At 41.1% G+C, this 26,043-nt stretch overlaps 3 protein-coding genes across 3 annotated transcripts; 2 read left to right on the top strand and 1 right to left on the bottom strand.

Moving 5' to 3' along the window:
- Positions 1-135: 135 nt before the first annotated feature.
- LOC121974647 lies at positions 136-18,056 on the top strand. The gene is made up of 12 exons (XM_042525800.1): positions 136-289; positions 1,192-2,440; positions 11,050-11,057; positions 12,460-12,635; positions 13,231-13,291; positions 13,378-13,473; positions 13,867-13,961; positions 14,174-14,287; positions 15,830-15,897; positions 16,589-16,699; positions 17,309-17,537; positions 17,727-18,056. The coding sequence occupies exons 2-12, from the start codon at positions 1,257-1,259 to the stop codon at positions 17,835-17,837; spliced, it is 2,253 nt and encodes a 750-aa protein (XP_042381734.1). The 5' UTR covers positions 136-289; positions 1,192-1,256; the 3' UTR covers positions 17,838-18,056.
- A 2,140-nt stretch (positions 18,057-20,196) lies between these two features.
- Positions 20,197-23,756, top strand: LOC121974645 (UDP-glucuronate:xylan alpha-glucuronosyltransferase 1-like). The gene is made up of 4 exons (XM_042525798.1): positions 20,197-20,353; positions 20,683-20,778; positions 21,655-21,861; positions 21,952-23,756. The coding sequence occupies exons 2-4, from the start codon at positions 20,714-20,716 to the stop codon at positions 23,582-23,584; spliced, it is 1,905 nt and encodes a 634-aa protein (XP_042381732.1). The 5' UTR covers positions 20,197-20,353; positions 20,683-20,713; the 3' UTR covers positions 23,585-23,756.
- Positions 23,659-25,809, bottom strand: LOC121974646 (probable pectinesterase/pectinesterase inhibitor 51). Its single transcript, XM_042525799.1, has 2 exons — positions 24,754-25,809; positions 23,659-24,547 (listed from the first exon to the last, which is right to left on the bottom strand). Exons 1-2 carry the CDS (start codon positions 25,676-25,678, stop codon positions 23,877-23,879), a joined length of 1,596 nt encoding a protein of 531 aa, XP_042381733.1. The 5' UTR covers positions 25,679-25,809; the 3' UTR covers positions 23,659-23,876.
- Between the last annotated feature and the right edge of the window lie 234 nt (positions 25,810-26,043).

The raw sequence follows: 26,043 nt of genomic DNA, 5'->3' as shown, positions 1-26,043 counted from the left end.
CGCGAATAATCTAGATAAATTAAACTTTTTAAAGTATAAAATAGATTTACCAAATTTGTTTTCTTAGAGTAAATCGCGTTGAAGGCACCTGCTGTAAGTTACTTATTCTTGCGGGTAAAAGCCCAAGCCCAACTGGGAGAATAGGAGAGAAGAACTAGACTGCTTTATCTTCCAGTACTGGTCCTGTTAACAAATGGTTCCTGTGTCGGGACCTGGGCGAAAATCCTAGTCTTTTCCTTCTTCCCATTGCCGCCTCCTTCCCCCGGCCGCCCTCCGCCTTCACAGATCGGTAGAGCTGTTTTATTTATTTATATTCTGGTTTGTGGTATTCGGTCTCTTTTTTGATGGATTGAGCGACAAACAAGGTTGGATTTTGGTTTGGGATAGCTTGGTTCTTTGGTTCAAAATTTTCGCTGTGGCATATCCTATTTGCCTTGAAAAAATATTTGATTTGGAGTCTGTTCTATGGAGAATTGTAATGGATCCTCCTGGTCTTGCAAATATCTCGTTGACTGTGTAATGTGTTGTTTTCTTTACCAAATTACAGATGTATTCCGCTTCTTGTGCCGGATTCACCTCGCGGATTTCCATGGACGTCTTCGTGGGAAGTTGATTGCTTTCCAGTTTAAAACCCTTGAATTCGGACGTAGTTGTTTGCCCATTGTTCGAGTTCATTTATCCCCAGAGACTTCGGATGCTACGCATTAATAGCTTTGTATTAGGGCTGTTTTTAATCTTCTAATCTGCTCGCGTAATTATCAACAATTGTTGCTTTCCAACGCAAATTATCTTATTCTCGCCTTTGGCGTTCATAACCTTCTAATCCCTTTTGATGCAATCGAACTCTTTAACAGAGTGAAATTTACTATCCTAACACCGTTTCTCTAACTAAAATTATGTATTTTTCCATCAAATATCTAGTGGTCAAAGATGATCAGGAAGCAGATCCATATGCTATAAGTTAAATATTTCCCATATTTAAGATCTTACTTGGTATCGTGATTCTTTTATCTAGACTATTAGAAATTCTTTTGAGATAATGAATTCTGTTTTTGCAGTTTGAAGTTTTTGGGTATTTCTTTCCTTAGTCATTGACAACTGATTACATGTTCCTAACTAGTATGATATGGATGATTCAGGTATTGCTTAGGCTTTTGCACTAATGGGAGTTTCCTCTTCTCTTTGCCGCAGGTGGTGGATGATTATCAACAATCTTGTCAGATTGAAGAAGCACCCATTGTGTACTTTTTAGCATTATGAGTGGTGTTCCAAAGAGATTGCATGAGGAGGGTGGGCATTCTACACCTCTAAAACGACCACATGAAGAACTTGTGATGTATTCATCTCCATCAGGAAAGGCCAACCAATCAGTTGGTAATGAATTTCACCTCCCTCTTGACCATGGACATGAAGGAAGAGTAGCAAAAGCTCAACGCTTAGAAGCCCGTGAAGTTGATAAAAGATCATCTCTGCTGCATCGGATGCCTTCAGCATCTATCAGTTCATTAGACCATCCAATAACATCTGAAAACAGATTAGATTTGAAGAGAAATGTCAAGAGTGAAAGTTGGGAAGACAAAGAACATAGAACTGATAAAGGTGATTGTAGGAATGATACAAAGTTTGAGAAAGATTATGCTGCAGCTAATGCTCATTTGAATTGGAAAGATAGTAAAGAACATCACAGGAGTAGAAGATCTGCAGCTGATGGTTTGAATTCATGGTCTGGATCCCGAAGTGGTTTACAAAGTGCTAATGAACTTACAAAGGATCTGTTAATATCTGAGGATCGCTCTGTTGAAACACTTGATAGAATTGGAGATAACAAAATTGACCAGAAGGTTGAAGAAAAATTCAGAGATAAGGACAGGAAAACAAAGGAAAGAGATCTTGGTGAAAAGGACAAGGATAAAAATGGTTTTCAGAACAATATGCTGCTTGGTGGTACTAGTGATGAACACAAAGATCTGCTGCGAGAAGAGAAAGACATGGAAAAATGGGAAAGGGAGCGGAAAGATTTGCAGAAAGATAAAGAATGGAATATGAAGGATACTTTGAAGAGAGAAACATTGGCTGCAAATGAAAAGGATACTGTGCAATCTGAAAAGGAGTTCATTGATGGTTCTGTTAGAAGCTTTGAGCAGGATAACACTACCTCTGAACCTAAGAGAGGAAAATTTGATAGTTGGAAAATTCATGAGAAGGACATGAAAGAGAAAAAAAGAGAAGTGAATGGAGATGCTGGGGAGAGACCAGAACAACGTGGTAAGCATAATGACAAGGAATTAGATGATAGTTTCGTAGATGGAGATGGGGCTACAGATAAAGAAAAGGAAGCTTTTGGTAATGTTCAACAGCGTCGGAGACTACGAACGAGAGGAACTCCTCAAACACCTCAACGTGAAGGTCGTCCTCGATCTAAAGCACGTGATAATGAGGGGTATGCATGAATGTCATCTGTGTTTCTGTAAACTCCATTGCAGAATATATATATAGGGAGTTGATATGCTCCCCGACTCACTATTCGCCCTGCTTGTCCGAGACTGAGTAGTCAGGGCTCCCGGAAGTGATCCGGACACCCAATGGCGTAACCAGTGCTCCAGCCCAGTGCAGCCCAGCAATTTCATCATTTTCATCATAAAAATAAGTTCACTGGCAAACCGGCGCTAAATCATAGTCCAGTGCTGGGCTGCACTGTTCCTTTTTCACTGGCTGAGAAGCACGGCGTTCACTGGTGCCAACTGCCCTGTGCTCTTTCCAGTACCAACTGTTCGTAATTTAGTCTAGGGCAGTTGAAGATCCTCGCTATGCCATTGCGGGCGCCCCAAAGTGAATGCACTCGGGCTGCTTGGATCACTTCCGGATGCCCCGACCACTCAATCGTGGACGAGCGGGGTGGACAGCGAGTTGGGGAGCATATCACTCCTCTATATATACATGCCTGACTTATAGATCTGAAAGTAGTTTAGTAGTTTGATTTTAATATTTTTGCAAGTGCTCTTGGTTAATAGAAAATTTCTTGATCATGCCAGTTTCTTATACCACCACATGGCTTATTGATTTTCAAAATGCAAACTTGTCCATGCCATTATACTGATAACCTATTTGCTTATATCACTATTGTTAGGACCAAAAGAAGCTAGAGGGGGGGGGGGGGTGAATAGCTCGTCGCGTGCTCGTCGCTCGGCGTGACTTGTTTCTTTAAGGATGTGCAGCGGAAATACAAAGAAACAATCACACAACGCTAACACGGTTGGTTTACTTGGTATCCACCTCACAAGAGGTGACTAGTCCAAGGATCCACACCACGCACGCACCCTCCACTATGAAAACACTCCTTTTCGGTAACTACCGAGGGCGGAGAAGCCCTACAAGACTCTCAGTACAAGAAGAAAGGAAAGGGAAACAAAATACAAGCGCAAAGCTTACAATGAGTACAGAAAACCCTAACCCTAGCTTCTCTTCTTGCCTTTGATCCGCCTCTTGACTTGGAAAGCTTCCAAGATCCTTCAAGAACTGGCGATCTGATCTTTGAGAGCGCTGTGGAGGAGTTGGCGAGAGATCTGAAGTGAATCTACGAAGAGATACCGCAGCCATCGCACGCCTGCAGCTTAAATCGACGCCAACGGTCGGAACCCAATCGATTCAAATGTTCCCAATCGATCGGGGAGGCTTTGGATCGATCCACGGATCGATCCAGAGTGCCTCTGTGCTCTAGGAAAAACGCCTGGATCGATCCACGGATCGATCCAGCGCTTATCGCGCGAAGCAGCAGCGTCCCAATCGATCCACTGATCGATTGGGACATCTAGATCGATCCACGGATCGATCCGAGCTTCTGATTTTGAAACTCGGATCGATCCACCGATCGATCCAGCCTCTGGATCGATCCTCGATCGATTCAGAGCTTGGTTTTGCCCAAACCAAGTTCCAAGACTCCCAAACCAACATCCGGTCATCCTCGACTGTTGGTACATCACGCCTAGCATCCGGTCACCCTCGACCGCCAGACTTCCCACCAAGTGTCCAATCCTTTGACCCACTTGGACTTTTCTCGTCATGCCAAGTATCCGGTCACCCTCGACCTACTGGACTTCCTTTCAGATGTCCGGTCAACCTTCGACCTATCTCAGATTTCCTCGTGCCAAGTATCCAGACAATCCTTTGACCTACTTGGACTCCCCAACACCAGATGTCCGATCATCCTTGATCCATCTGGATTTTCCCTTGCCTGGCTTCACTCACCAGGACTTTCACCTAGCTTCACTCACTAGGGTTTTCCATCTGCCTAGCTTCACTCACTAGGTCTTTCACCTGGCTTCACTTACCAGGACTTTCACCTAGCTTCACTCACTAGGGTTTTCCATCTGCCTAGCTTCACTCACTAGGTCTTTCACCTGGCTTCACTCACCAGGATTTTCCTTCTGCCTAACATCCCAGTTAGGACTTCCCAGTCAAGTATTCGGTCAACCTTGACCTACTTGACTCTTCTTCAATTAACATCTTATTGTCAAACATCTAAACTCAAACCAAGACTCAGCTTGGTCAACCAGGTCAACCTTGACCTGAGGGATGTTGCACCAACAATCTCCCCCTTTTTGATGTTTGACAATACCACAATAACACTTACAATACCACATGTAAGTTAGGCTAATCCCATAGCCTCATTCTTCATGCCACTAGGTAATGAAAGCATAAGTTAAGCTCTTCATTCTCCCCCTAAGAGGGCAAACTCCCTCTTAGATAATGAAAGCCTAACTTACTCCCTTTCACTAGTCTTTTCATTCTCCCCCTATTGGCACACATCAAACTCCCCTGTGGGGCACACTCAACCCATCTTTAGGCACACACCAACCCATGCCTCAATTTCGGGTATACTTCAACAAATCCATTGTTGAAAGACTCTCCCCCTGAAGAGTTGCGCATCGTTGTTCACAACATCACTCGTTGTGATCAACACGATAAAGAAGGTCCCATACCCTTCATTTATCCGTACCTTCTCCCTCATTGTAGACAAATACTCAACCTTGAGCATTTTCTAACCACGTGAGTTCCCACTTGAAATAATGAGGATATCCACTCCCCATTTCAAGTTCAAAAGCTCATACATGAGCATTTTCTTTAAAGAAGGTTAACCACCTTCCAAGGTTCATGAAAAAATAATTTTTCATGTCTTTAAAGAGTCCCTCCCCCTAAAGACATGGTGGTAACTTCTGTCATTGCACCAACAATGACTTGGAATCCCTAAACCTTTAGGAAACCCAAATTTAGAAGTTTTGAGGTTCAAATATTCAAAATTTGAAACAAACCTCAACCTAAACTTCAATGAAGCCTTCCTTAACCAATCCATCCTTGTTTTCACATGAAAACACCCTTTGTATGTATACAAATGTATTTTAGGGATTTGGAATGGTTACCTAGACTCAACGAGGTTCAAATATGCTGAAATCAGGCCTTCCCAGCCAAAATCAGCAACTTGGATCGATTGGAGTTGGGTTCCAATCGATTGAACCTTTCTGAATCGATCCACTGATCGATTCAGACTACCTGGATCGATCGGCTGATCGATCCAGCGAGCTACTGCTCGCGAGATTTGCCTTCTGAATCGATCCATGGATCGATTCAGGCACTCCAATCGATCCATGGATCGGAGCTCGATAGTTGCTGAAATTCCATTTCAGTCAACTTCAGAAACCCCTAGAAAATTCTACAAAAATCCAAAAATCATGAAATTTCGTGTAGACATTATTTAGGGCATACTTAATCATGGAAAAATAGCTTTCTATGAAAATACATCATATTTTCAAAGATTGACACAAACTTGAAAACTTGCAAAAACTTTAGTGTTTTCTTCAAGTTTGTGTCTAACTATTCAATGGTGATTACTATCAAAAGATAGCCTTCACCAAGGTTTTCCAAAAACATTTTAAAAACATTTTCAAAACCAATATCCCATCATGTTCCTTGGGCATAATGCACATGACTTGTACATTAGCTTTCCCAATGATGGGAAAACACATAACTATGTGTTTTGATGAAACTTAAAACTCAAAAGAATGCACTAAATCAACATCTTGAGTTTTGTTCATCTTCCTAACATCTCACTTGTATCTAATGTACACTAAAACACGTACAAGTCACCTTATAGTCCTTGTGAGATGTGAGATTTTGATTTTGCCCTAATCTAGGGATCATGCATATCTATCTAGGCATTCTAGAGATATTAGACATCCACCTAGGATGTCACTTGTCAATAATTGTTGTTAAATGCCATTTGTCCTTAATTACAAGGAAATAAACTAATGCATGATAATGTTATGACATACATCAAAATAAAATAACTTTCAAAAGAAAGATTCCTATAACTACATGATGTATGAATGTCATGACATGATATTTTTGGATTTTGCATAATAAAACATGAATGCAAAAATAGACATGATGTCATGGCATATGATGGGCAAACAATCATGGCAAGATTTAGCATAAATAAAGTATTCCTAGATTAACTATCTAACTATCCTTAAAATCTTAGCTAAACTTACAACTTAAACCTAGATTGCCCTAAAGTGCTTCAAGAAAATGCCAAAACCTAAATTGGCATTTCTAATTCCCTTGATTAATGTATGCCAATTGAAAGTAAGCATATCCTCAAATGTTGGCATATTTCATTTTTCCACAAGAGTAGCACTTTTAAATTAAGGCCCGGATTGCCTTAAATTTCCTAAGAACATACCAGAATCCCAACTTGGTAGTTCTTATGAATTTCCCAATATGTGCCATTTAAGACTAAAATCAATTCTTCCACCATTAGGCACATTTTACTCTTTCAAGGAGTAAATAATAATTCCATTTCATTTTCAAAGGTTAACAAAAACCTTGAAAATGCTCCTTGATTGTCAATTTCCTCAAAGTTGGGTTAACTACCCTTCTAATCGGAGTTGACACTCTCTAACCCATTTATGGGGTAGAGAAAATGCTCCTAGGAACCCAACACCTATTGGTGCTCCTTGGATGCTCTAGGTACTCACTAGGGATAACTTCCTAGTGACCTTGTTGGACTTCTTAGAAGCCTTAGTCACATTTATTGCAACTCTAGGGATGACTTCCCTAGTATTTTGGCTTGACCACTAGACCTGGGGTTTGTTCCATAACTATATGGAACTCTATGGTAAGAGGGCACATCCTTCTTAGCCTTTGGTTTGTATCCCAAACCTCCATGGCCATTGGATGACTTTTGTACCCTAAACCTAGGTTATGCTCTTTTTGCCCTAATAGGATATTTTCCATCCTTTTTAGGGTCTTTTCCATTTTATCAAGTCTTGACCTCAAGACTTGATTTTCCATCACTAAGTCCTTAGTTTTTGTTTTTCCATTAAGTTCATGAGCATTTTTGTTTCTAGGCTTGTAGCTACAATCCTTAGAGTTCTTGCCTAGACTTTTACCTACATTCCTAGCCTTAGGTGTAGTAGTTTTGGCATGTAGGGCCACATGCTTTTCCTTAAAGCCCTCATGCTTCCTATTCTTATGGTAAATCGCATTAAAATGATAAAAGTTAGAACTATCATGCTTTTACCATAATGTAAAGGGTAGGCTCGATAAATGTTACCTTCCTTTTTACCTAGAGGCTCCCCTGACTTGAGCCTCCTCGATCCTGACCATCTTTTTCCCTTGAGGCATCGACTCCTAATGCCCCTTGATTGCAAGAGAAGCATATGATATGCTCCTTGCTCTTCTTTCGGAACGGTCTCCTCGGGCTTCTCCTTGCCCTTTTGTCACTTGACCCTTCTTCTTGGCCAAGTTGGGACACTTGCTCTTGTAGTGCCCACTTTCCTACACTCAAAACATATTATATGATTTTTATTTTTAATTGAAACATTTATACCTTCTTGTGTAGGGATGGCACTTGCTCCTCCATTTGCTATTTCTTGAATTTCGGAGGTGGCACCATCTTCTTCTTCTTCACTTGACCCGGATGTGAAGCTTCTCCTTCTTCTTGATCCCGTCACCAAGGATCGCTCCCCTCAATCCTAGGTGGAGGCTTCATCATCTTGAACATGAAACAAGGAGTATGCTCCTCCTTGTTCCCTTCGTTGCATTCCCTTGAGGATGAAGCTTCTTGGATTTCTCTTCTTCGGAGGTTGAGCATCTCTCAACCTCTGAGTCCTCCTCTTGGTCTTGCTCCAAAGAGTCACCCTCTCTGGATTCTTCATGATCTTGTACAGTGGAGGGATCTCTTCATGAAGCTTGGCCAATTTGCTCCATAGCTCCTTCGCATCTTCAAACTCTCCAATTTTGCAAAGGATGGTGTTGGCAATAAATTGACCAAAAGCTTGGTCACTTTGTCATTTGCCTCGCACCTTTGGACTTCGCTCTTGGCTCCACTTGCTCCTCTTGAGAACTTTGCCCTTCAATTTCATGGAGCCTTGAAGCCTTCCATTAGAGCAAACCATTGCTCCATCTCCATCATAAGAAAATTTTCGATTCTTGATTTCCAAGAATCAAGCTCGTGGAAGTGTATGGTGGAGCCACCTGTGTCAAATCCAAGTCCATCTTGAATGCATCTTGAAGTCGAGCTTGATAAAGTCTTGAACTCAAGAATTTGCTTCAACTTCTTCACCCTCTAGCTTTTCTCGTTATGCTTGACCTTCCGGCGATGATTCCGGTGAAGAGCGGCCTTGCTCGATACCACTTGTTAGGACCAAAAGAAGCTGGGGGGTGAATAGCTCGTCGCGTGCCCTCGGCGTGACTTGTTTCTTCAAGGATGCTGAAATACAAAGAAACAATCACACAACGCTAACACGGTTGGTTTATTTGGCATCCACCTCACAAGAGGTGACTAGGCCAAGGATCCACACCACGCACGCACCCTCCACTACGAAAACACTCCTTTTCGGTAACTACCGAGGGCGGAGAAGCCCTACAAGACTCTCAGTACAAGAAGAAAGGAAAGGGAAACAAAATACAAGCGCAAAGCTTACAACGAGTACAGAAAACCCTAACCCTAGCTTCTTCTTGCCGTATCCGCCTCTTGACTTGAAAGCTTCCAAGATCCTTCAAGAACCGGCGATCCGATCTTTGAGAGCGGAGTTGGCGAGAGATCAGTGAATCTACGAAGAGATACCGCAGCCATCGCGCCTGCAGCTTAAATCGACGCCAACGGCCGGAACCCAATCGATTCAAATGTTCCCAATCGATCGGAGGCTTTGATCGATCCACGGATCGATCCGAGTCTCTGCTTCCGGCGCTCGATCGATCCACGGATCGATCCGGCTATTCCCGAAAAGGCGTCCCAATCGATCCACCGATCGATTGGGACATCTAGATCGATCCACGGATCGATCCGGAGGCTCTCATTGGGAGCTCCGGATCGATCCACCGATCGATCAGGATCGATCCCTGATCGATCAAGACTTGGTTTTTGCCCAAAACCAAGTTCCAAGACTCCAAACCAACATCTGGTCATCCTCGACTGTTGGTACATCATGCCTAGCATCCGGTCACCCTCGACCGCCAGACTTCCCACCAAGTGTCCGGTCAATTCCTTTCGACCCACTTGGACTTTTCTCGTCATGCCAAGTATCCGGTCACTCCTCGACCTACTTGGACTTTCCTATTCAGATGTCCGGTCAATCCTTTCGACCTATCTGGATTCCTCGTGCCAAGTATCCAACAATCCTTCGACCTACTTGGACTTCCCAACACCAGATGTCCGATCATCCTTGATCCATCTGGATTTTCCCTTGCCTGGCTTCACTCACCAGGACTTTCACCTAGCTTCACTCACTAGGGTTTTCCATCTGCCTAGCTTCACTCACTAGGTCTTTCACCTGGCTTCACTTACCAGGACTTTCACCTAGCTTCACTCACTAGGGTTTTCCATCTGCCTAGCTTCACTCACTAGGTCTTTCACCTGGCTTCACTCACCAGGATTTTCCTTCTGCCTAACATCCCAGTTAGGACTTCCCAGTCAAGTATTCGGTCAACCTTGACCTACTTGACTCTTCTTCAATTAACATCTTATTGTCAAACATCTAAACTCAAACGAAGACTTAGCTTGGTCAACCAGGTCAACCTTGACCTGAGGGATGTTGCACCAACAACTATGTCTGAGTAGTTATGGAATGACCAACTTGACCTTAGGGAAAATTAACCTCTTTCTTTTGAAGACGATCTAGTTTGATTATTGTGGAGATTGAGTCCAATTGTTTAAATTAATTAGTTATGTCATGGGTGATTGTCCTTTTCCTTAAGAATAGTAGTTATGCATTTGTTTGTCTCAAGTCAGATCATTACTAATGCTCCCGTTAGGCGATGTGAAATTATGACAATTATGCACATCAAACGAGGAAGATGTTTACAACAATAAAACAAGATATAATTTATTTAAATATAAGTGATGATATAGTATGGGATATAGCCCGATGGTGTAGAAGGATTCATATAACTAACTCCTCCACCTAGTGGGATAAGGCTTGATTGTTGTTGTAGTTATCATAATTATGTTTTGTTCTTTGGTGTCCACTAATATAATCTAATTCTACTTATTTTACTTATAATAATCCCTTTTTGTGCTCCCTCTTCACCTTGTATTTACCATTCGTAATATTTCGTTACACATTGATGCTTAGAGTATTTGCAATTACATGGAAGAAACCTTTCATAATGATATTTTTATTGTGTTAATTAGCCTCTTTGAACCCTGGTTGCTTTTTTCATGGGGTTGTGGTTGATCCCAAATAGTTGGGACCAATGGTTTATTGTTGTTTAACCTTTTGGATTGTTGAATGAATTAGTCATTATCATTGGGCTTTTACTTCATTCACTTGCTATGCTTATGTGTCTGAATTATTTGTTCCTAACAGATTGTAATTCTTCATTTTGCTTGTTTCCTGTTATGGCATAGTGTACCACTTTTTCTACTCAAAGTTTGTAGGAAAAAATTTGTGGAGTCTTTTTTTGTCACTGGCATTCCATTTTCCTTTGGTTAATTTTTATCTTTGTTGTGCAATTGCTAATATATATTTTTTCTGGTTTTTTATTTTGCAGATCTCAAGGTCAGTTTCACTCATAGGTTCATTGCTTTTAATGGATTTTGGTGACTCATTATCTGGCTACCAATTGGTGCAAGTGGGGGATGTTTTGCTTCACTAGACTCACTTGGTGCTTTAGAACTAGTTAACATTGCAACTTCATTCTTGACATTCATTTTTCTTGTTTATATTTTATTGCTTTTGTACCACTTTTTCCATCATACAACGTGATTAAATATTCATTGAGGATATTACAGGGGTCCTTTCTGAAGATTAATGCGGCACATGATGGGCCATATATGTAGAGAATATAAGTTTCCATAAACTTATGTGACTTGCCTGTTTGTCTTTAATATTTGATTCAAATATGTGCTGAATTTCACTTAATGTGCTCATATCCTTGCTCTTATTAGGTTGTTTCAAAAATTTTCCCAAGGTTTAAAGCTCAACATTTCTGCAAGAAATTCTCTTTTATATTTACTTGAGAATATCAAAACTAGTTTGTGCATTTAGTCACTATTTAATTATGGTATATTTGCTTGATTCAGTATTGGATATATGCCATAACATATTCAATACGTGATTATCATGGTTTAAACTTGAAATTGACAAAAAAAATGTCTTTGTTTCTGTTTTGATCTGGTTTTTTGTTAGTTTAATTACTACTCTACTTTTACACTATTGTTCTGTTTTGGTAATGCTAACTGGCTAACTGTTGTTGCAAAACTCTATTGGTGCTTTAGCGTACACCTTTGTTCAAGTTATTTCTTAGCACATTACATTATTTCCTTGACTCTTCTGACCCCATTTTTTGTCTTGCCTTTCTACCTGTTGGAAAGTAATTTATTCTGGCCAGTGAAAAACTAATATACATTCAATTTGTCTTTGGAGCATCCAACACACTATTGTTTTGGGCAGAGATCTGCCGCTTGTATATCTAAGAAACTAGAGTCAATAAAGGAGGGATAACTTGTGATATCTTCTGAAATACCTGACTTAGCACCTTGCTTGTGCAAGGTTTTGTATTTGCCACTAACTAGAATGGAATTTAATAATACATCAATAGGTCATTTCTTCTTTGATTTGTGTTTACAATCTGTGCTTCCATTAATTGAAATCTGATAAAGTTTTCTGACACTTGGGTGGCAAAGCAGTTGACTCGTGTTTTACTCGCCTTTTCAAGAAGACATGCCTCTCAGTTTTATCCTCCTTCCACTGCTTTTATTCTGCTAAATAGTTCCTTTTCATTTTTGGATTCATTAGTATTTTGATGCTCTAGTTGCTGTAGTATGCATAGATAAAAAATATGTCATAGCATTTTGTCTGAGAATTTAATTGGACTTCTCCTCCAGAGCAACAACTTTTGTGGCTTTTGGTGATTAGACTTGCTTGTTAGTCTTGCTCATCTGCACTTCTCTCACTGCAGGAAAATCTGATGCATCTGCAATAGTCTATAAAGCTGGTGAGTGTATGCAGGAACTTATGAAATCTTGGAAGGAATTTAAAGCATCTCAGGATGTACAAAATGAGAAGATCTTGCAAGATGGTCCAACTCTGGAAATTCGAATACCTGCAGAATATATAACTTCCACAAATCGACAAGTAATAAAGCAATTTGTTTTTAGGCTTCATATCATAAACTCACATTTTGTGAACTACATGAATTCGGCTACAAGAACCTTATTCCTCCAATGTTCTCTTTGCAAGGCTATATTAATAATAATGTTTAAATTAATTAATTATGTTTTTACTTCTAGGTGTGTTTAGGAATATTGTCTTTATCTGAATTCTGAAATTGATCTACAATTATAGGATAAATCCATTATATTTGACATTTAGATAAAGACACACCAAAAGAGCTCAATAACCAGAATAATGAAAAGGGTGTGCTTTTTTGTTTCTTTACTTAATCTCTGTTTTCCTAAAACAATTATTATAGAAGCACGGATGCAAATTAAGTCAGTGGTGTTCTTATGTTTGTACTAACTAGTAAAGAAACTAATTGTCTTAAATAATTTTGTAATTTTGGCATCACTTAGTCAAAAGAATTTAGCAATATATATTGTATGTTATATATTCTTTGAATATGACCTCAAATTCAAACTGGAACCAAAAATTCAATGCAATTGAAGAATTAAATCATTAAGTATGAACAATTAGTACAACCAATGAATGTAATACAAGTAACTTTTTGCAGGTGAAAGGTGCTCAGCTTTGGGGTACAGATATATACTCAAATGATTCAGATCTAGTAGCTGGTATATTTACTGCTCCATTGTACAATATTCATATTTTGAATTCTGTGTCTTCTTGGAGGCTATTTTTAAAGGTGTATATTGTCCAGTTCTCATGCACACTGGTTATATCTCCACGTCATCTCGTCCGCCACTTGGCATTCAAGAGTTATGCACAACAGTTCGAGTTCTACCATCACAAGAATGTAAGTATGTGGGGATATTAGCATGCTTAGGATCCTAATATTTGGGCCACTTTTTATGCTCAGGATTCTTGAATGAGTTGGATTACCTCCAGTAGATTTTGTTGTTGTGGTGGTGGCTAGTTTAATTGGTGGAAAATAACTACCCTGAATTCAGATTTCAGTTAGGAAATCTGAATACTACACCAGGTCTAGAAGTTTGCTGCTTTCTTTGTAGTGGCAGTAATGAGTTGTTTGGGCCTTATTTTTGCTATATATTATTTTGCTAAAATCAACCTTTCTTTATGAACTTTTTACTTGTGACTATACTATTACAATATGTTTTACCATTGGCAGTTACATTTATGCAATATTTCTTTTTGTGTTATGTGATTAGTTGTTGTCCCCTTATTACAGGTTATACTTCAACTTTACGAAACAATGTCCGTTCACGTGCTTGGGGGGCAGGAATTGATTGTAGTTTTCGAGTTGAGCGTTGTTGTATTGTGAAGGTATGTATTTTTCGTTGACTCTGATATCTTAATTTTCATGTGCTCCTGAAATTTCATTGTTACTATCTATTCGGTTTTCGATTTATGCTTTAGCGGATTCATATCTAAAGTCATTTATGACTAATGTTTGCTTGCTTGCATTGCAATGAATTTGTCATTTGCATATATCATCTGACTGTTTCTCATTTTAGACTGTGGCTATCTTATGACAGAAATGCGGTGGGACAATTGATTTGGAACCTCGCCTTACGTATACATCAGCAGTGGAGCCAACTATAGCTCCAATATCAGTTGAGCGTACAATGACAACAAGAGCTGCAGCTTCGGTAGTACAATTATCTCTTCACATGATTTAATATTCACTCTGAAATTTTCAGTTAACATTGCATTGCTATTTGATGGGTAACTACTGTCAAAGTTCTAAAAAGCATATGCTGGTGGTATGTGGTCTACCACTTTCATATTCAAAAGTATTAATTATATGTAACATTATCTATGGTCAGAGCAATCCACATCATTATACTATTTTTTTTAAAGTTCTCAGCTACTGATATAAGAATACTATATGTTACAGAAATTTACTGGAAGAATTGATATTGAATTTTACAATTTGTGTTGTTTGAATGGTAGAATGTGACTGCTACGAGCTTTAATCCAACCAAAACTATAGCAGCTTGGCGGTGGCACTACTTCCATACAAGGGCTAAGAGACCTCCCCAACTTGAACATGTGGGACTGAATGAGCCACTTTCTAGTTCTTCATGCCAACATCTGATAGGTTGGATGTTTCAATATGGAAATCATGTTGTTACAGATTCACTTCTAGCAAGATCCATGACATTTCTTCCTTCCCAGACCTAGTCATCCTCAAGTTGGGCTTATTCTTGTTCCATAACTCATAGGGAAGACGAGCTAGTTCACATACCAAAGTATTATGAGCTTCCAATCCAACCAAAATCGATTACCGATTGGGTGTGACAATCCCTTTGCTCAAGCACCTGAAGGTCTCCTTTAGCATCTGAAGGCATAAGGCAATACTGTACGACCATGTTTTCACATATCTGCTTCTAGCAGGTCTGTGATTCTGCCCTAATCTAACCTTCTACCTAAAATAACATTTATAAAAGTCACCTTAACTATCTTTCTACCATTCGGTAATGTTAACAAAAAATCTAACCTTGGACATAGATAACAACCTAAATCATAACCTCATCTATCCCAAATGATGGCTCATTCATACAACATTAATATTCTATTTAAACCCAATTATTTAACGTTACTATTATATCCCCAAAATTGAATTCCTGTCATATAGATCTAGGAGTTCTCAAATGACAATGATCTTAATTCCTAGTCTTGATCATAGCCCTTTATGCTTGCTAGGTTATATAATACTTTTTAAAATCATGCCTATGATTTTAGCATTTAGACCCTAAACAATTTGATATATACCAGGTTTTTTTTTGCTTGGGGAAGTTTAGGGGTTAAGTTATAGTACTAAGCACAAATAAATTTTCAAAACAAAAAAAATATTGAGGTGCTCACGGGGTGCGCCGTAAGGTATGTGGGGTAACAAAACACACTCTCTATATATACATGTCAATGATTGAGTTTGATTATCCAGCTCTTCTTAAAGTGGCTAGGCTGTCGACTATCTGTGTTTTTTGCATGAAATATTTTCTTTAATGGCTGCAAAGCCTTCACAATTAGACTGTACTTCCTGAAGTGTCTAGCGATAAACTTCATATGGTAGAAATTGAAGCATGAGATTTTGGTTTCCACCTTTTGCCTTTCTGTGTGTATTTTAGCTTGATGGATCACTCTTTCTTGATCTTGACAGATATTTTTTCTATTATTTCCTTTTGCAGAATGCCTTGCGTCATCAAAGATTTGTTCGAGAAGTTACCATTCAGTACAATCTTTGCAATGAACCATGGTAGTTATCATTTCACTTGTTATATGACCAAAGAAATGTTTGGTAAATAATTTGTGTGCATTTTTGAAATCTAGGTAACTTGTTCAGCAAATTTACTTCAGAATTTAGGTGATATTGCTTATTTAGATATTTCTCTGTATACACCATCAATATCATCATGAAGGCTATATCGATAAGTAAATACATGATAAACCGCTTACTACTTTACACCACTGTTTAGCCTGATAATAGATATTATGTAATAAAGGATTTCACATAAACAAGCAGTGAGGGTTTTTCATCCGGTTTCAGGATTTTGTGATTGTGATCTTTCAAGGAGAACCTGATTGATATATGACTTGCATTTTTGTATAAGATTTATGTCAGTGAATAGATAGTCAAGTATTCTTCTTACCTAGATTGTTCATATATAAATTGAACTTATGTATAAAATTATGTTGTGTTTCCGCTCTTTTGTGGTCTTGGAAAATTTGAGATGACAGACACGATTGCTCATTCTTAAGCAGTTGTGTAAACTTCATGTTTACTCATGAGCTTCAGAATCTTCAGTTTGCATAATCAGCTTAGAAACATATCCACATGCATGATGGTATTAATCTACTATTCTAATTTCTGTGAGCACATGATGCAGCCTTTACCCTATTGTATCCCCTGGAATGATTTTTTTTTTTTTTTGTTTTATGTTCCTTAGGCTGAAATACACAATTAATATTGTCGCTGATAAGGGACTCAAGAAGCCTCTTTATACTTCAGCACGTCTAAAGAAAGGAGAAGTTCTATATTTGGAGACGCATTTCAACAGGTGTGCTTATTTTTGACATTGTTTTTCTTATATTATTTTTTTATCTTATCAAATGGCAATAGATTACTTTTACAAGACGTGCTTAAAAATTTTCGTGCACATCTGATGTCAGATAATCTTGTTCTCTACTCTCTTGTTCTTTACCGGTTAGGATTACTGTTGCTATTTGGGGATTAGCACGGCCTTTTGTTTTTGTTGGTTAGGATCATTGCTGACTAGATGGAAAATATCTCATTTAGGAATTGATTGATTTTTTTTCCCCTGGAAAACTTGGTTTCTAGATGAGATGAAATTTGTGTTGAAGTATGTGGTTGTTTTTGTGTCTCTTATTTTATGGAATATAAAGGTGGTGGAGTCTATTGCTTTTGATGGTAACAGTTTGTCCGGATGAGGCTCTTGTAGTCTAATAGATAATTCTGAAAGTTGATTATTTGCAAAGAAATAAGTTGCGTTGACCAAGGTAGAGACAGTTCCATCAGAAATTTTAGAATTGACTTTGAAATTATACTTGAGTGCAGATACTTTTAGGAACATACCCACTCCTTTATTGTATAAGTTCTCTTTTCATTTTAATGTGTTTATCATATTTACTTGACCTCTTTGTAGCAGATATGAACTTTGTTTTAATGGAGAGAAGCCCATTCCATCTACTTCTCAAGCAACCGATTTGGATCATGAGAAACTACAAAACCACGGCTTACACGCTTCAAATGGAGATAGAAATTCGACAGAACGCGAGACTGTCATCGATGTTTTTAGGTGGTCCCGCTGCAAAACACCGTTACCCGAGAAGCTAATGAGGTCATCAGGAATCCCCTTACCCATGGAACATCTAGAGGTAACCACTAGTAACTCAAATATAACCTCTTCCAAGACTCAAATCCATTTTTACGCTTAATTATTTTTCCATCTGGGAGTCTCTGCTCCCTGTAGAAACATACTCCATTACCATCATTATTATAGCTTGTTTGATGGACGACCAATTTTCAATGAATTTGCAATGTTTTTAATGTTTTTTTGTGTGCAGATATTATATGATAACTTGGACTGGGAAGATATCCAGTGGTCACAAACCGGAGTTTGGGTGTCTGGCAAAGAGTATCTCCTTGCTCGAGTACATTTTCTATCTCCAAATTAACAGTGCATTATATGATATGTGGCTACTGGAATTCTGTGTAAGATTTAATGCATCATGTTGATAATGCCTACCCCTTTGGTAGGTGCGACCGTGCCTTCACTGGCACTTTTAAGTCTACGTAGCACCAAGCATTTTGTGTTCCCCTCAACATCTGTTACTTATTTTTATCTGTGAATTATGTTTGTTAGATTATTATTGACCGTTTCATTTATGTGTTCATGATTGCTCCTCGGTACTTTTAATAAAGATTTCGATGTTGGAACTTTTATAATGCTTGCCAGTGGTGCAATATTAACCTCAACGAACTTATTCGCAATGGCCCATCAATTCCAGATCTACCAGCGAGCAAGTTTGGAGGCTTATACAAAAATAATTCCAAAATATGAAATTTGCTAAGGAATGTTTGGTGAGAATTTTGAAAAGAAAAAAAAAAGTTGTGGATAGTAGTGATATAACCGAGCGACACCACGTGTTTTGTCGGCTAAGCATATAATTAGTGAGGAAAGAATATAAGTACACTTCAATTAACAGTGATTTGTTACATGGACCATCTTCCTCTTAATTCATATACATCATTGTTCGAGTTGGATTTGAATACAAATTCAACCGAAACATGATGGGTACTTCTTTCCCTATTTTTTCGTCTTACTTATCAACACTTGTATCGATCTTCCTCTTGATTCATATCCATCATTGTTCGAGGTGGAATCGAATCCAAGTTCAACCAAAACATGATAGGTACTTCTTTCCCGATTTTTTTTGGTCTTACTTATCAACACTTAGATAATCAACTTTAGAAATGCTTTTCATTCGGTGGTAAGGACAAAGGTATCCGAGAGCATGGTTCATGCTCTTCCATAGATTTATCTCTAATGGGAAAAGGATGTTTTGTTATGCATCGAACATATCCCTGATATTTATATAATTAGAAAAGGATGTTGGGTCCTTATTAATGAGTTAAGTACCATGTCATCCATCAGCCAACGACTATTAATTAATTGCATTGCATAAACGACGATTAGCGATTAGCATACTAACAATTAAATATCTCCACGGCCAATCATCGGTGTACACTGATCAGTGATTGATGTTTTCAGCTTCATATCAGATTAGCCACTTCAACTAATTGATTTGAGGATTGCGGATTAGAGCATTTCCTTTGAAAATGAAGACAATTAATTAGTCAAATTTTAACCCCTCTTTCATCAGTAGCCATATAAAAATTCTAACCTTCTTTGGCACAAAATGACACCAAAAGTTGGATGTATGTTGAGAAATTGATGGATCTCATTGTTTTTCTTTAGGAAAAAAAGGGAAAAAATCTATTTCACTGATTTAAGTTGTTCTAAAGGCAAAAGCAGAAAACTGAGCCTGCCCTTTTCTGTAAGAAGATTGAAAAGGGAGTAGCAAAAGAAAAATTAAACCACTTACTTATTCCAACAAATTACTTCTTTGTTGCAAAACTCAGAGTCATATAATCTATTGAATTTGAAGCTGTCTCTATCTATGTTATAATGAAGTTCCATAACCAAGATTTATGATGGATCACCAAACTTAACATAATTAATTGTATCACCAATACTCTGTTTTAATGGTGGCTGAGGCATGAGGATGAGGATGCCCAACTATTCTGTGGCATCTGCTCTAGTTTTATGATTCATTTCTGCTTAAAATTAATGGAGAACATGCATCCTCAGGAATCAGAATACTTCCATCTGAAATTTCTGAAACTGAATAACAAAAGATATCTGCTGCTCAGGCGTTGATCAGTAAGAGAACATTAGTAGAAAAAACATATGCAGCAGATATATTCCATTGGCTTATGCATGGCCAAAACAAGTTGACTCTGCAATCAATTCAAGGGCAAGAATGTAGCCCCGAGGAGAGAGAGATGCTTCATGTATATTATAAATAATAGTTGTAACTTCCAACTTACAAGCATATGAGAAGCATAATTTTTAAACCACGTTTAACATTACCAAAATTTGTTTGCATGTCTTCTTCATTCAACAACTCGATTCTTGAGATAACAAAAACAAATAGGAAACACAACAAAAATGAGAAGAAAAAAAAAATAGGATGCCAGTAATTTCACTTTGAATGCTTTTTGTTATTCCTTTTTCCTCAAAAATAGTAGGAAGTAAAGTAATCATTTGATGATCAAACCTTAATTACTTGGCCTATTATTAATTCTTGGTTCATATTTTTATGAATTACATATTTACAATTTCACACTTTCCTTAAATATTCTTTTTGTCAAAGTGAGTGAGCGAATCCAACCCCTCAATCTTTGGCCAAGGACTCTGGAGTCGGTATCAGGGTGAAGATGATGGATTAAATGTTTCCCCAGGGACCCCTTGCCAAGCAAGGATCTACCTCTCGCAATCCATTAGATAACTAGAAGAATATAAAGGAGACCCAAACCCACAACAAACAATGTCGCATTCTTCATCACACCCTGCCCCACTCAGCTTCCATCTCTTCCTCTTCTTCACGACACCACTCTTTGAGCACTGGTGAGCTTCTTTCTTCTCTCTTTTTTCTCTCGAAACAGTGATTTCTTGCTTAATTAATTTCATTCCCCTCATCTTGTCGTGATTTGATTTGGAATTATTTGATTCTTCTTCTTCCATGAACTTGGGCTCCATGTCCTTCTCCATTCCAGACTGTGTGAATTGTACGTTAATTCTGCGTGGTTCCACTTCCATGGCAGTAGAGTTTTGAAGCCTGAAAAATACTTTCCATGTCTCTCCCACGTTGTCGATCTGTTTCCTAATTTATTTATTTTTATCGGTGTCTGTGCCTTCCGTAATCTCACGGATGATATGATTTATGAATTCACCAGATTAAGAAGTTTTCTCGCATCTCAACTTGGTATGATGAAAGGACTACTCGCCGTTCCTTCAACCACCGAAGCCCGGCAACGATCGACGGCCATGGAGTAAGTTTTTTTTCAGAATTATCCTGTTTTATCTGCTATTTGATCTTGGTCCAGTTATTAGTGATTATATATCATCCAAAATAGTTAATATACAGTAATTCCATAATATTTCATGGTTAGATTAGATTTGAGGCATTGAGAAGCGGGGAATTATCACCCATGCGACTCCCTGGAGAGATTAGAAAGGGGAAGAAACAAATCGAAATGGCCTTGAAGGCCTAGGGGAATCCAAGTGCCTTTATTCTGGACTTCTTTCTCCCCCCATTCCTCCATCTGAATGGTTTCTTTATTCATGAGCAGTAGCAAGTACTCCAAGTGGTAAATGTGTTCTTATTTATTAGCACAGTAAAAGTTGTTGATCAAACGAACCACCATTTTTATCTTTTCATTTATTAGCCCGGACCACTTCTCTATTTTTCCTTCTTCTTCCTCTTCTTCTTTGTTTGCATGTAGCAAATGATAAATAACTTTATCCACATTAAGGCTCTGGTTGAGAATTCTGATGCAGAAGATTTGCTGTTTCTACTACTCACTTTCTTCTTCTCTATAAAAAGAGAGAGAAAAATCACTCTTTTCTTCTCTCTTTTTGAGAGAAAAAGCCATCGCTTTATCCTTCCTTGAATCAGTAATTATCAAGCTTTACTAAAATGGCCAAGTTCTTAGATAGCGGTCCAGCAACTGGCGTCTGTTCCGCTCAAAGACAGGAGCCTCTGATAAGCAAACACAGAGCTGCATGCCAAGTTTTGTTCTGTATCTCATAATTCTCATTCCACAGCCAATGAGCTGGAAACAGACCATACTTTAATGTCCCAAGTCGATTTGGCAGGGATTCTTTAATTCATTAGTTTGATTTCTGATATCTGCTTGTATCAACAGTGATGACACCGACAGAAGAAAGCTGACCAAGTCGAAAGATGTCAAGATAGTAGACAAGTGCAAGATACTAAGTCCCGAGAGGTATTCAGTCTGCAAATTCGAGATTTTGAAAACTGCAATGATCATCCTCACTTGTTGCACGGTTTTGACTGTGGCTTTCTCCCCCGTGATCCGTAAAGTACAACCGCCGCCGCGCGCCGGTTCCAGGTTCAACTTTTGCATTCTTTCTAAAAGTTTTTTTTTTTTTTTTTTTTTGCACGGATCAAATTCTAAATGGCGATGAACTTTGGATGATAGATCGCGGTTTGTGAATGCGGGAGAGATGTGGCAAGCAACAGCATCCGACCCTCGGTACATATCGCACTTAGATATCGGATGGAATCGTTTGTCAACCATACTGGAAGATTTAGAACCAAGAGATGGAAGTCTCAAAGTTGGATTGCTCAATTTCAACGTGACAGAGGCTAGATCTTGGCAGCAGACACAGCCTGAAACAGAGGTCTCGTTGCTGCACCTGGACTACGCGGACACGAGCATCACCTGGGATCTGCTGTATCCGGTATGGATCGACGAGGAAGAGGAAAATAAAGTGCCTTCTTGTCCATCTCTCCCAGAGCCCCAAGCGAAGGAGGGGTCGAGGTTCGATCTCGTGGCCGTCAAGCTGCCCTGCGACCGGTCCCAGAGCTGGTCCAGGGACGTGGCGAGGCTACACCTGCAACTCTCAGCGGCGAAGCTGGCCGCCGGGAAGTCTCCGGTCAGTGTACTTATTCTCACAGAGTGCCTTCCGATTCCCAATCTCTTCCCTTGCAAGAATCTCAACAGACGCGAGGGAAATCTCTGGCTGTACGAGCCTGAACCTGCAGCGCTGGAGGAGAAGCTTCGGCTTCCGATCGGGTCGTGCAAGCTGTCGATTCCATTCGAGTCAAAAACGCGGGCGTACACCGAGGTGGGACGAGGAAGGGAGGCGTACGCCACCATCCTCCACTCCGCGGACCAGTACGCTTGCGGAGCTATCGCGCTGGCCAAAAGCATCCGCTCGTCGGGATCCGCAAGAGACCTCGTCATCCTGGTGGACGAGGCCATAGGCGGGAGCGACCGGGCCGGGCTGGAATCCGCAGGGTGGAAGGTCAGAACCATTAAGAGGATCCGCAACCCCAAGGCGAAGCGCGACGCGTACAACGAGTGGAACTACAGCAAGTTCCGGCTGTGGCAGCTGACCGAGTACGAGAAGGTGGTCTTCCTCGACGCCGACATCCTCATCCTTCGAAACATCGACTTCCTCTTCGCGCTGCCGGAGGTGAGCGCGATCGGGAACGACGGCACCATGTTCAACTCCGGCGTGATGGTGGTAGAGCCGTCGGAGTGCACATTCCAGTGGCTTATGGACAACATAGAGGAGATCACGTCGTACAACGGCGGCGACCAGGGGTACCTGAACGAGGTCTTCACGTGGTGGCATCGGGTGCCGAGGCACACCAACTTCCTGAAGCACTTCTGGGAGGGCGACACGGAGCAGAGGAAGGCGAGAAGGGAGAGGCTATTCGCCGCAGACCCGCCGGCGGTCCACGCGCTGCACTACCTGGGTTTGAAGCCGTGGCTCTGCTTCAGGGACTACGACTGCAACTGGGACAACCAGATGTTCTGGGGCTTCGCCAGCGACGCGGCGCACGCCACGTGGTGGAGGGTGCACGACGCGTTGCCCGAGGAGCTCCAGAAGTTTTGCCTGTTGCAGACGAGGAACAAGGCGTTCTTGGAGTACAACCGGCGGCAGGCGGAGAAGGGAGAGTACCCGGACGGGCACTGGAGGAGGAACATTACCGATCCCAGATTGCATATCTGCACGGAGAATTTCTGCAACTGGCGAAGCATGCTGGTTAGTTGGGGACAGACTACTGATGCAGATCCTAAAGCAACGAAACCGAGCTTGTAATCGGCGTCCGTCCATCCATCCATCCATCGTCGTCCTTTACGTCGTCGCTAGATCTCCTTTGCTGGATATAGATATATATAAATGCAAAGGTGTTGAATTTGATTGTAATTTCATACGCCATGTTTCCTTGTTCGATCTCATAGAGAAGTCGATAGGTAAACATTTCTTGTTACATGGGAGATGTGGAAAACCTATATTAATTCTTTCTATTTCAATAGATTAATAATTCCTCATAAGAATTTCTTTCTTGCAATCAGTTAAGTATTGGATAAAAAGAGGAATTCCTACTCCATCACCACTGATCGGCCTGCAAGAAGTTTTCTACCGTGTAAATCCCCATATGCTTCTTGGAAATGTGTTTGCTCCATGTTACCCTCGCCGTCGCATTCGCCCCGGGCCCCGTGCTCTGGATCTCCCCGTAGAACAGAGTCTGCAGCCCCAAATCGCCGTTCCACGGCAGCCACCCCTCGGGCCGCACGATCTCCGACAAGGCGCACTGGATCAGCACCGTCCTCGAGTACTCCTTCCACGGCCTCCCCAGGTACGTCCTGTGCGCCGCCGCATTGGACCGGTACAGCGCTAGGTACTCCTTGCTGCCGTCGACCGTGCACCGCTCCAGAACGAACCCCGTCGGATGGGCCGGGTCGGTTCGGCCGTGAGCGGTCACGGTATTGACGTCCCCCTGCTCAGGATGGAGCTGCCGCGGGAGCACCAGGATCTCGCAGTTTCGGAACACGGCGGCGGAGTTGCCGAAGATGAAGTCGACGGTGCCGGCGATGCGGCAGGCGTTGTAGAACTGGCGGAGAGATAGCGCGTACAGCGTGTCCTGGTGTCCGATGAACTCCACCGACTCCAGAACGCAGCGGTCGCTGTCGGAGCGGAAAGCCACCGCCTGGTGGGCCTCAGGACCGGCGATGTTCGCCATCGTCATGTCCCGCGCCATGAAACCGTCGCCGTTGACACCTGTCCATGTGCGAACACGATTGCCGGTATTTTTTTTTTCTTTTTGAGGAAAAGGACATACTGAAATAAATAATAATAATTTTGATAAAAAAAAATAAAATAACGATTTTATTTTTAAAACTGATAAAAATATTTTAAAATTAGAAGAGACAGGAGCACCGACTCTCCGTAAAATAATTGCCACATTTAATGAGATCCGAACTCACCGACGGTGGCGGTGTTGTAAGTGGAGAGGCCGACCATGTCGGCGCTGAGATTGCCTGTGATGACCGTTTTGCCCATCCCGTCGCCGACGAACACCAAGTTCGTCTTCTCCAACGGTACCCTCACCGTCTCCTTGTACACCCCTTCCTTTATATGAATCACGAACGGCGCCGACGACTTCTCCGGGGCCGCGTCCACCGCCGCTTGAACCGTTGCATACCCGCCGCAGCCGCCTCCCTTACACACCGTAGCGTTGGCAGGCGCAGACCGGGGCGGGAACTTCTTCCGCACTCCTGCGCTCCCCTCGGCGGCCTCCGGCCAGTACCCGTCGCGCTCGGTCTGCGGCGGGCCCCATCGCGACATGTCACTGCCGTAACGCCGAAGCGCGGCCACCATGGCGGCGGCGTAACTCGTCGTATTGACGACGCCGGCGAGGAAGGCCGCCGCTTCGACCACCTGTCTGGTGTCGTTGACCTTGTTGAGGCCGGACATGCACCCGTACTGGTAGATCTGCGCTGCGGCGGTGTAGGCGTGCATGTCGGCGATTTTCCCGGCGGCGTACAAATCCGAGGCCGCTTGTAGGCGGTAGCCGGATAGGCGGAGGATCTCGAGGCAATTTCGGGCGGCGGTGGAGCGGTTGACGTTAGTTGAGGTGTCGAGGATGGCCTGTGCTGTGGTTCGGGCGGACTTAACGCCGGCCGCCGCTTGGGAGATGGAGGCGAGGAGAAGCTCGGAGGCCTTAGGATTTGGTGAGATGGAAGGCGCCGCGGGGGACAAGGCAGACACGCAGAGGTCCGGGAAGCGGGTGGCGGTGCAGGCCTGCCGAATGGCGTGGTCCTTGCGGCCGAGATGAGTGTCGGCGGCCATGGCCGTCGAGAAGAGGTGAAACAGAAGCGTAAGAGGGGAAACCATGGAGAACAGGGACATGCTGAAGGAGATCGTATCAGAATTTAGAAATCTACAAATTCATCTATTGTTTTTCTTTTAATTGAAAAAAAAACAATTTGGGAACGATAGATCACGAGAATACGATGAAAGAAAGTTTTTTTTTCCTCTCTCAAGATTATGGTTTCCTCTCAAACTTATAGGAAAAAAAAATTAACACTGTTCATCTATTTTTTAAAAACAAATAAACAAAAAAAACAAAGAAGTAAGTTTCAGGATTGTACTGATGTCCATTTTTGGTGGTATATTTAAGTTTACCATTATAAACAGACTACTCTTTTGCTCAGAATTAACAAGTGTTGTTTCTCCCTTCGTTCGTGGAGGCAAACAAGCTGATGTGATTTAAT

The sequence above is a fragment of the Zingiber officinale genome, chromosome 4B, assembly GCF_018446385.1.
Source record: "Zingiber officinale cultivar Zhangliang chromosome 4B, Zo_v1.1, whole genome shotgun sequence".
Classification (NCBI taxonomy): Eukaryota; Viridiplantae; Streptophyta; class Magnoliopsida; order Zingiberales; family Zingiberaceae; genus Zingiber; species Zingiber officinale.
The sequence above is the reverse complement of the archived record's forward strand: the minus strand, read 5'-3'. Positions and strand labels throughout refer to the sequence as shown.